This window comes from Leishmania mexicana, chromosome 30 (assembly GCF_000234665.1).
Source record: "Leishmania mexicana MHOM/GT/2001/U1103 complete genome, chromosome 30".
Classification (NCBI taxonomy): Eukaryota; Euglenozoa; class Kinetoplastea; order Trypanosomatida; family Trypanosomatidae; genus Leishmania; species Leishmania mexicana.
Window position 1 is genome coordinate 697,488 of NC_018334.1, and position 11,084 is coordinate 708,571.

General features: G+C 59.9%; 1 protein-coding gene across 1 annotated transcript; it reads right to left on the bottom strand.

Moving 5' to 3' along the window:
• Nucleotides 1-6,740: 6,740 nt before the first annotated feature.
• Nucleotides 6,741-10,187, bottom strand: LMXM_30_1500 (conserved hypothetical protein; the record flags this gene model as incomplete). The annotated part of the gene is made up of 1 exon (XM_003877621.1): nt 6,741-10,187. One exon carries the CDS (start codon nt 10,185-10,187, stop codon nt 6,741-6,743), a length of 3,447 nt encoding a protein of 1,148 aa, XP_003877670.1.
• Nucleotides 10,188-11,084: the final 897 nt, after the last annotated feature.

Sequence of the window (11,084 nt, forward strand, 5' to 3'; positions counted from 1 at the left end):
TGTCCTTCTGTAGTTTTGTTTGTTTGTTTTGTCCGCCCGCCTTTGTTGACAGGCCGCGGCTCATCTCCGCTCACTCGTGCACTCGCTGCTGACAAGAGCGCCGAAAAAAGGGGCGCGAGAGCGTGGGGCGAGGGATGGCGCACAAAATGGCGGACGGAGAGTCGGCCCCGAGGTGGAAGGGTGAGCGGCAAAGAGCAGGAGAAGCAAGAGAGACGAGAGCGTCGCCACATACTCGCGCACGAGTACAACGAGTAGCGCACACAAGGAGCGGTCATTTGTCGCTCCTCAGACACGCACAGAGTCGCAGGACATGCAAAGAACGACGCGCACATGCTCAGCGGTAGTCAAGAGGACACAGAGGCGAGCGAAAAAGCAAACATGTCTCGCACAATGCTGTGTGTTGTGGCGTGTCTGCGTTACCGAGAATAAAAGTTAAAATAACGTGCGCCTTTGTGGCGCGTATGCAAGCAGCACCAGCCGTGGCGTCGTCCGGTGAGCAAGCGGAGGCCCTGTGACGAGGAGGCGTCCCATGCCGAGCCAGAGAAGTCCCAACGGAAAATCTGGCAGCGTTAGAGAGCGAGTCAGTCAGAGAGGACACAAAAAAAAGAGAAGAGGGAGAGAGAGAGGGGGCAGTGGCCCAGAGCCGCCTTGACTGCACACCGCACATCAGAGGCGCAAGCGTAAGAAAACGACGGAGGAAGATGTGCAGGCCACACAGTGAAAAGTGGAGAGACCAAGCGGGATTGAAAAGGCGGCATGAAGAACGGACGATGGGAGCGAAAAATAACAAAAATTAAAGGAGAGAACACGTCATCATGACCAACCCGAGCCGCAAAGCGGCCTCCTCCAACAGTTTCGGTTGAGGTGTTGGGTGTCTGCGCTTGCACGTGTTGCTTCGCCGGCCGCAACCCCCCTCCCCTCCTACTCTTCGCTGCTCGTAGAGCATGCGAGATGATATGCAGAACAAGGGAGTGATCAGAAGAAAAATGAGAAGCCCTACGCATGAGGCCTTCCATTATAGGCCGTGGAGCATGGTCGGCTCAGGGCACGCCTCAAAGTCAACGAAACCAGAGAAGTAGGCGACCGCAAGGATGTGCATGTGGTTGTGTGGTGAGACCACCGAGTATGTGCAACAGCAAAAAAGCGGCATGAGCAAGCATGAATCATCTGCCTCGCTTACACAACCGAAGCAGCATGAGTGCGGGTACATCAACAGAACTGTGGAGACACAGACGGAGGGGCACACGGACACACAAGCAGGCGTGCAGTCGCCTCCGTTACAAGCAAGACGATAAACAGAAAAAAAAGGAAAATAATATGAAAGGATACCGTATCGCTCCTAGACGCCCACCCTCCGTGGCCCCGAGCGCATCAACCTTGCGTGCTTCCCTGTTCGCACCCTGTGAGCAGCCCTGGCACGAGGGAGCGCCAAGCAGTATCCTCACCGATGTCGGTGCTCCAGAAGCACGCAGTGTGAGCCTACAAGCACCGCCTGAGAAAAGGGAGAGGAAATTCGAAACGAAAGAAGAAACGAAAACGGAGACTTCGCCAACGCCCCGTGCCGAGCGATGAGCGCCCTAACGTAGCGCTACCAGTGGCAGCAACAACAACAAAATGAAGGCTGTCCGCTCCAGTGAATGCACCCGCTCATGCCAGGGGAGCGCGCCTCCCTGCAGAGCCATCCGTGCGCTCGCGCCAGATTCGTGGCACATCCAGGATAAAACACTTTCGCCTCCACGACGCGGATGCTCACGCGCATGAGATCAGCTGCTTGCGGCTGCGTAGTATGGGAACGGCCTAGAGGGGATGCCCGGAAGGCCCGGGGCCATAGAGCTTGGCAGCTTCTCCAACTCGCGCTCAGGCAACTTCTTCAGTGCAACAGAGAACAGGTACACTAGCTCCACGGTACCCCCTTACGCTGTGAGTGTCCCAGTCCCGCACAGCGACCATGTCGGCAGGTGGATACCTCCGGTCTGCTCCTTAATCTCTGTTTTCATCGTCCTTCGACACGCCTCTCTCGCTGCTGCTTGTGTCGCTGCCGGAGACACCTGCAGTCTCGCGCCTGAGCCTGCTGAACAGCGGCATGTCATGGAACACCTTCAGTGCATCCTACGTTATGAGGATATGGCCGCCAGCGCCGTTCACATTCGCGCCACAGTAGTTGTACTGCTGCTGCACGCAGTCGTCTACGACAAGCGCATCGCGGCAGCAGTGGATTGCAACACGCACACGCAGCGAGTCAATCCCCCAGCACTCAGCGGGGCCACTTGCACTGCACATCCCCCAAGCATCTCGAGGCCCTGCGCCATCGAGCCGCCCACCACCTCAACCTGCACAGCGAGTGGACTCTCCAGTGCGATGGCCAGCGTCTTCGCTGCAACCACGAATGAGTCGCGGACAGTCCTCTCACCACGTACGCGCCGCTACTGGCGATGGGGCTGCTGAGGAGGCGGTTGTGGGCGTTCATTGCGCCCCCAGAACTGCGCACTGCTTTCGCGCTCATGAACGCCTGTCACGGCGTGCCAACGCATGTGATCCAGTACTTGGAGAGGAGCTCCCAGGTAGTCCCGTGAACTGGCGCGCGCGCAGCGTCCACACATCACGGCACAAACTGCGGTTCACAAAGTACCCACCCGCGTCCATCAACAGCTGACAGAAGGCACGCGGTCCATCCTCTGGCAACCCACACTCAATACCATCTTACGCCACCTGCTCAACGTAGCTTCCACGCTCCAACACGCCCTTGGCCCCGCAGCGATGAAAAAAGGGCATCGAAGGAGCGGATCGCCGTCTGCCGCTCACGCGTAAGAGATGAACGCGCCACGGCCGGATCAGCCGCCTCCGCCTGGCCCAGCATGTCCAGAATGAGGGTCCCGCAGTCCTGCAACACCACCTGCAGCGCGGGAGTCGCGCTCATAACGTGCCGCACCTCCGTCATCCACTCGGCATGCGGCGTAGGTGCCAACGTCGTTCAAGGCGCGTCGCACGTCACCGGGGGAGCCAAGCGCGCCGGCACAGCGTTAGTAGAATGAAGAGAGCGAGCTTCAGGGCAGCACACAAAGTGGGCTCAGAGAGGTGTCAGGGCCGTTTCGAGGAAGAGGAATTCTTTGGACCTGTCGCGAGGAGAAGCGCCGCTACCAACGGAGAAGCTGGGGGCAACAACGACGGCAGTCAAGCCGTGAGCTTCCTCTTCCTCGCCACCTCCTCACCAAAGGCGTGAGCTGGGCTGATCGGGTCCCATCGTGGCAACGGAGTTGATGCCCACAGACCTTGGGCCCTGGGTCTCTTCGGGAAATCAAGCTGCCCACAGCGAGGCCATCACCCGCGCACAGTCTTCCTGGGCCAGGTACAGTGCTGAAGGCTCGTTACTGCCCCTTCGGCCAACCTGCGCGCGCTCGCAGTCCTCCTGTAAGGCGTCTTTGAAGTACTCAGCGGCCCGCATTAAAGCTGTGTCGTCGGGCGCCACAGCCACGAGGCCGCGTGTGCAGCACCGATCGAGCTACGCGAGCCTGTAGCAGCGGTTGTAAAGAAACCACACCGCTGTGCGTGCGAGAGAGCGAGAGGACGGGTGTTGCAGGTGAAGGCGAAAACGTCGGTAGGAGAGACGCGTGCCGCTCCGCGATGTTGTTGGAGAGGGGAGGGAGGCACCCGTTCGCCACGTTGCTACGAATCAGAGCGCGCAGAGAAGGCGTTCAAGAGCGCCCTCTCTCTGCGACGTTGTCGATAACAACGAGAGCTGCGAAATGCCGTATAGGGTGTGCAAACAGAGTTTGTGCGTATCACTGCCTGCGTGCGTGCAGCACGCACAGCCATGTGCAAGCACGCCCCCCCCCCATGGAGGCACCACAGCGATACGACCGGAGAAGGCGCACGCAGGGGTGATTGCTCGCGGCCAAGCGTGCCAGTCAAGAGAGAGTGAAGGCTACCCATGATAACGGGGGCGAAAGGTGTACAGATAAAAGTGGCGGGAGGGGAGGAGGGCTGCTTGCTGTAGTCGGGGTATGCTCCTCATGTCATCTCTCCTTTCACTCGCCTCACGTAAGCCGTGCAAGAGGAGCCGACAAGACGCGCATCACGAAAAACGGGCACAAAGAGGGGTGCAGTCGCGTGTAAGATCACCTCGCTCGCCTTATCTTGGCCAACCATTTCGCGTTAGAGAGTGGGGGTGGGGGTGGGAAGGGAAGCAAAACGCAGCCGAGAACCCGGTTTGAAGCACGTCGGAGGAACGGGCAGGCACGATTACATGTGTGCGCGTTCGTTTAAGCACTTTGCAGGAACAGCGGTGGAGGCCGTGCTGATGTGTAGGTTTTCAAAAGAAAAACACATGATAAAGCCGTGTGCTGAACGACATCAAGGCCGAAGTGGAGCACAGTGAGACCACCATGACGCGGTGAAGAAGAGAGAGAAGAGTTTCCAAGCGAATGAAGTGGAGACTTGTGTGCGTCAGTGAAGGGTCAGGGAGTGCCGCTGCGAGTGTGGCGCATCGTGCGCCCATGGGGATGGGCATCGCCGTTCCTCACGCTAGGCTGCCCGCGCCGCACCGGCAACACACGCGACGTGCGCAACACCCAGCATGTGGGAGAACGCGTGGAATTGTAGAGCGAGGCTCCTGTTATCCCTCCGGCCCATGCCTTCCTCTCGCCCCTCCACATTCACGTGCTTGCCGTGCTCGTGCGCTGCAGTGTCGGCGCCTTGTACAGCAGGGAGGCAACGGCGACCAGAGAGCTTGAATGATACCGCACTTCCAACAGTGGAAAACAAGGCTGCTTATTATATTACACTCACACGTGCGCTGATGATCAGCTGCCCCCACGTCGCCTTGTGTTTTGCTCTCCCTCGCACTCATCCACACCGCTGCTGCGGTAGCAGCAGGAGCAGCAAGAGCAGCCGCAGATGCCTCTTCATTGCCCCGCGACGGAGACCACCAGCCACGAGACCGTGATGAAGGTGTGCAGAGTAGCATGTATCTGGCTACCTGCCACGAGCCAGTACAGAGTCGAAGGCACAGAGGTAAAAAAAAAAGAAGGAAACGCAGCGGAGCCGTCCGAGGCGTTGGGACAGCATGTCAAGCACAGAGGCTGAAAAGGCGAGGCGCTGGGACTGGTTAGGGTCGGGTGAATGAACGAAACAGGTGAAGAAAAAAAGAAGAAGCATCGATTGCGCACCACTGCATGTGGGTAACATACTCGGGTGTGCGTAGCTGCGTGCTGTGAGGTGGCGCTTCTGCTCCACCACAGAGCGCCGGTCTTGATACGGCTGCACGGTCACTGCAAAGCGCCACATACCTACCCTTTGTTCTCGTCCTCCACCGAATGCGAGGCCTGTGATGCATACGCGCGTGTATTAGACGCGTTAAAGCCAGAAAGGGCGGAACGAAAGAAAAACAAAACGAATAAAACGACGAAGATGTGTGGTGTGAAGACGGACGTTAGGATGGAGATAACATGCGTGCATGTTCGTCACATGTACACGCGAACGCGTAGAGGCTCCCGCTCACTTGAAAAACACACAAAGCAAGGCCCCACCACCACCACCACCACCAACCCACCCCACACCACCCCAGCGATACATCCTACCCTGAGACAATCAAAGGACTATATTCGGCACCAACGGAAAGGAAAAAAGAAAAGGAAGCACAAAACGGAGAGAGGTCAGTAGCGGCCACACGTGCAACAAGTACGATCCGAGCAACGGCTTGTTCAGCGGCAGCAAAGGGGAGGGAAGAGCCTACCCCACCCCCCACTGCGAGAGTTTCCCTTTGTACACTCTTGTTATTGCTTCGTCCTCCGCTCACTCGTGCATCGCCCAGCTCGTCTCTGCGCTCAGCTGCTGTGCAAGGCCTACATGACGTAACGGGCGAAGCCGCACACACACACACACAGAGGACAGGAAACAACCAAAAAAAGGGAGGGAGGGGGAAGGAAAGAATGTCCCGCACGCCAGCAGAGAAGTGCACTCGAGCACCCCCTCCCCCCACCAACGCAGCATCAACAGCCACAGCGAGGCAACACAAAAACAGAGCAACGCAACAGGAGCACGGAAAATATGACGACAGAAATAATGAAAAAAAATAAATAAATAAAATGAAAAAAGAAAACAATGAGGCACGGGAAGGGGAGGGGGTGTGATGCGCAGCAAGAGGGCATGAGATGGCGCACACGCCTTACGACATCGACGACCCTCTCCGTCCCCACATGCCCGCGCTTACTCGCCCACCCACACCATCGACTGAGACGTATCCCGCGAAACGGCAACGGCAACAGGCAACGATAAGTCACCAGGTGTGACAAAGAACAAGGGAACGAGAAGAAACGGCAACGCAGGGGAGGGAGGGGAGGGGGGGGAGAAATATATACAGGAACAACCCAGCATACAAGGCGGAGGCGGAGAAGACCCAGTAAAGGAAAAAGGGGGACAGTGCTTCGCCAGGAGGGGCGGGGTGCCTAACATGCTACGGACCCGCTACAAAGTTTAGGTGACGTAATCGAGCGAGAGAGGGGGGAGGGAAACAAGCGTTTTCTTTCTGAGGAACGGTGCGGCAAGGAAGGGAGAGAGACACGAAGGCGGGAGGGGAGGAAACACAAGCAGCACACCATGGAGCATGGCTGGAAGCCTAGAGAAAAGCTGGGCGATACGCCAGAGTCGCCAACGCATAGACAACCACACAAAACGGCGCCTCCCTCTCTCTGTGAGCCGCTCGCATGCCCCCCCCCATGAAGACGTCGCGCGCACGTCCACCATCACCGCCAGTCCCACTCGTAGCTGCCACCATCCACGTGGCGCTTGACCAGCTTTGAAGCAGAGGTGCCAGTAGTACCTGTGGTACCGCCAGACGGCGCCGCTGGCGAGACCTCCTTCGCAACTGGTGCGCCCGTCTGTGGTATCTGTATTCGCGAGGAAGAGCGGGAATGTCGGGTCACCGCTGGGCCGTTGCCTGCAGTAAGTGTTGGCGTGCTAGGAGTTGCGAAAGAGTTATTACTAGCCGCCGGGCATAACACCGGTGTTGTGACAGCGGTCATGCGCCGTTGCGGCGGCCACACAGCTACATCGACGGCAACTACATTTGGGAAGCCAGCGGACGCTCCAATCGAGGTCGGCGTCATCCCACACGAGCCGCGCACCGGTGTCGACGGGTAGCTGCCACCGCTGTGGCTCATTCCGGCAGCGCCGGGCGTCGGTACTCCGCCCAGGACTGGCGGACGCGATGGCCCTGCAGCAGCGCCAGCCAGGTTTGCTGCGCTGGAGCCGCGACGCGTCGCCTGCACGTTCTGCACACCGTAGGCATAGCTGTATATTGCTTGCACCCACCTCCGCGCAGTTCTCATGGCCTCCGACGAAGCTGATGACACCACTGGCGTGGCAAGGTACGCAGCCGTTGGGGCTGCCGACGTGTTGCCTGCGCCAGTCTGTGAAGAGGCTTGCCCGCCGCGCTCCCCGACTCCCCCTCTCGCCACCGCACTACCACTGGCATCGCTAGTCCCGGTGCTGCCCTTCTGCGCCGTTGCGCGTGACGCTGGCAGCAGTGAGAACAAGGCGCTGGCAATCGTCTTGGGCACTGGCACGCTTGCCGGCTTGCTTGCGCTGGCAGCGGTCGTCGAGGCAGACAAGGTCGGTGGCGGCCGTGCCATCGAGGACGCGTAAGGAGAGGTCGCCACCGTTGCAGTGGATGGCGGGGCGTTGGCATCATTGTGGGACCCTGACATGGAGGCGCCCAGTGAGCCGCCAGGGGCGGCTTGCTTCTTCTTGTTCGGGTTTGCAAAGTTCGGCACTGTTCCGTGGTAGTAAGTAGTGCCATCCCGCTCAAACCGGTAGACGTAGAAGTTTCCAATGTGTTCATGGATGTGCACCATGTTCGGGCACGACTCCAGCACTCCCAGCTCCTCTGCACTCGCGGGCGGGGGTGGGTAACAGACATCTCCATCGCCGCTGTGCAGAGCCTCGAGCTCGTCACGGTCGCACAGCCGCGTCACCCAAGCCGGGTCGTCGGAGTCCGCCTCGCGTGCCTGCTTGCAGTATGGTCGCATCGCCGCCAGCACGACACCCTCGAGGGGGATCGAGTGGTCTGCGAACCACACAAGGCAGCCTGGGTCGAAGCGCAAAATGTCACCCTCGTTGAAGCCCGGCAGGACATCGCTGCCCATGACGTAGACGTCTTTCGGGTGAATCGTCACCACACGGCCCGGCTCTGGAACCGGTGGCGGGTGCGACTGATCCACCAACCCGCGGTACCGCCAGTACCCGCTCTCCTCACTCGGCAGCTGCGTCACGCGCTCCTGCATCACCTCCGGACGCTCCGCGAGGGACCAGCACAGACGCTGCGCCAGGTCCTTCGAGATGCGGCCGTGGATCATCTGGTCCGCTGTGATCCACATCTCCATCTCGTCCGTGACGCCCTGGCCCACGCTGCGGTCAACAGCAGACAAGCCGCCGGTGCTGTGGTTACCCATCATGGTGCCCGGGCCGCGAGCCGTCATGCTGTCCATGTGTTGACTCGACAAGGTCCCACTGAAGCTGCTGTTGCAGCTCAGGCCGGTCGTTGGGGTGCCGCCCTTGAGCACGCCGAGGTAGCCCCAGCGCCACTTCATTTCGTAGAGGAACGATAGAATCGGAATGTTGGTGAGAAGGCTCGAGAAGCTGAACGTCTCCATCGGCGGCAGGAATGGCCGCGGTGCTCCCTGTGCGACGGCGGACAGCGTCCGAGGCGTGGCAGGCGAAGCAGAGGAGCCGAAGCCAGCGGTAGCACCATACATCGGCGGCGGTGCATCTGCTGCAGGCACGTGTGCAGCACTGTTGGCGCCACTGCCGTAGGGGGGCAGAGGGGGTGCCGAGCCTGCGGCCGGGCTCTGATAGGCGATGGGGCCCTCCATTCGAGCACTGGGCTGACGCTCGATCACCCCTGCCTGTATCATCTGGTAGTAGTAGGTGCTAGCGGCAATGTACGTCACGCGTCCAAGGTTCTGTTCGCCGGCAGATTTGGTGAGGAACACCATGGCCGCTAGTGGGGCGGCCACCGGAGGCGGCAGCGTCATGACATTCTCGGGGGTGCCGATGCGGGCGAGATAGCTGCCACCTTTCATACCGGTCCCGCGCGTCCTCAGAAGCGTTCCACTGCTGGTCATCGGCGACGTCGCCTTCATTCCGCCACTGCTCGCCTGACTACTGGTGAAGGAGTACGGGTCATTGTGATACGTTCCCCCTGCTGTCAGCGAGGGCGACTGCCTGGAGCCTGGGGTGAGCAGGCTGGTTGCCTGGTTCGCCATGGCCGAGGCCTGCGTCGTCACTCGCTGTGCATCCTCCACGTCCTCCTGCATGGAGGCAAAGCCGAAGCAGCCGACAATGTTGATGATAGAACCAAACATGTACACACCGTTCTCTAGTGCAGCCTGCATATTGTTCATGGCCGTGGAGGTGCCACTCCCGGAGTAGGATGGCGACGGCGGGGAAGCAGAGGACACAGAAGTTGCCGTTCGCGCTGCAGCACCACCAGGGACAGCGTTGTGCAGGTTGAGCACCTTGCTGATGTCTGACCGGAACGCCACAGCGCATAGGACGGGCAGCACCTTCCGCTGCTTCTTGCCATCGGGCCCCATGGTAGTGTGCGGATGCGCGAGCGCCCACTCATAGGCTTGCCGCATCTCCGCGTCTGTGTCGAAGAGCATCTCCTCCACGTGCTCAATGACGCCGCGGTAGAGGGCTTCACGTGAGGGGTACGAGTCATCCTCGTCGTCATCGTCGTCCTCCTCACTGCTGCTGTGGCCCCCTTCCGGCATTAGTCTGGCAGCGTGCGGATCGGCGTCTACGCCGCTCTCTGTGGCCGACTCCGCAGCAGCAGCGGTGGCGCGTGCTTCCCGCTCCTGCTGACGACGGCGGCGCCGCTGAGCGCGCGTTTCCTCTCCCGGTAATCGGTAGGAGCTCGCGTAGTTGGGAATACGTCTCAGGTCCCCCGGATTGCCGGGCCGTCGGAAGTAGTAGTTCACCGCGGCATCGCAGCGCGCCTTGTGGAACTGCACGAACAGCGGACAGTCGGGACTTGGGAAGTACTCCTTTGTGAGAGGGATGAGGATGATGTCTTGGCGCTTGCTGCTGCCACCCCCACCCCCGCTGCCGCTGCCGGCAGCCGACGAGTTTGCCTGATTCACATTGAAAAAGCCTCGCCGGATCGTCTCACGGCTTGGTGCAACACCCATGGTCTGCGTATCGCTGAAGGTGAGCGGTAGGTCTCTGTCTGTGTGGGATGCCGCTGCCAGCCAACGGGCTCTGCCTTCTCGTGAAAAAAAAAGAAAAGAGAGGAGGGGCAACAGAACTGCACGCGGAGGTCACGCCTGATGTCTGGCTGCCCGGCGTCCAATTCTCGTGCGCCGCTTCGTAGGCGTTCTCTCGAGCACGAAACTAGTTCCGACAGACGCTCCAAACTCTGCTCGTCTCCTCTTCGTCGGGGTGTCGTCGATTTTGTAAGCGATTTCGGGGTGTTCGTCGTTCTTGTTCTTCAATGCATGTTCGTGCACGATGAGACGGCTGCTGCGCGGCCTCGACAGCAGTTGGTGGATGTCCACACGGCCATCACGGATGGGCAAGGGCAGCACCGTCACACCCCGGCAGGGCAGTAGAGTGCGGAGGGCGGACGCACCACAAGGACGAAGGCGAAGAGAGCGGTAGACGAGAGAAGACAGATGAGTCGAAGTAGCGAAGTGAGGGAGAAGAGGGACAGATACACGAGGAGCGTGTCGCTTCTTCGTTGGAAGACTCAGCACTGGCGCTGAAGGGCCAGCGCAGGCCGCCGCAGGAGCACGCTCGGCCCCGTCACTTTCTCTACAGGCACACATTGCATGAAAGAACGCCTCAGCTCTTTGCCAGGCGATCCCCCTCCCCAGCGAGGTCGTCAGACGGAGCAGCAGAAGGGGCGGAAACGGGAGAGCACCAGACAGCAAGCGCGCACGCGCCAGAAGTGGCGAAGGACGGCGGAGGTCGGGAGAGCGAGACACTCGCACGAGTATCAGTGCTACTCTACGTCACTCTAAGCCAGTGTTGATCCTTCCCTTTTTGGGGGTATTCGCAGTTTTCTTTGCGATGCCGTCCCGCTGAAG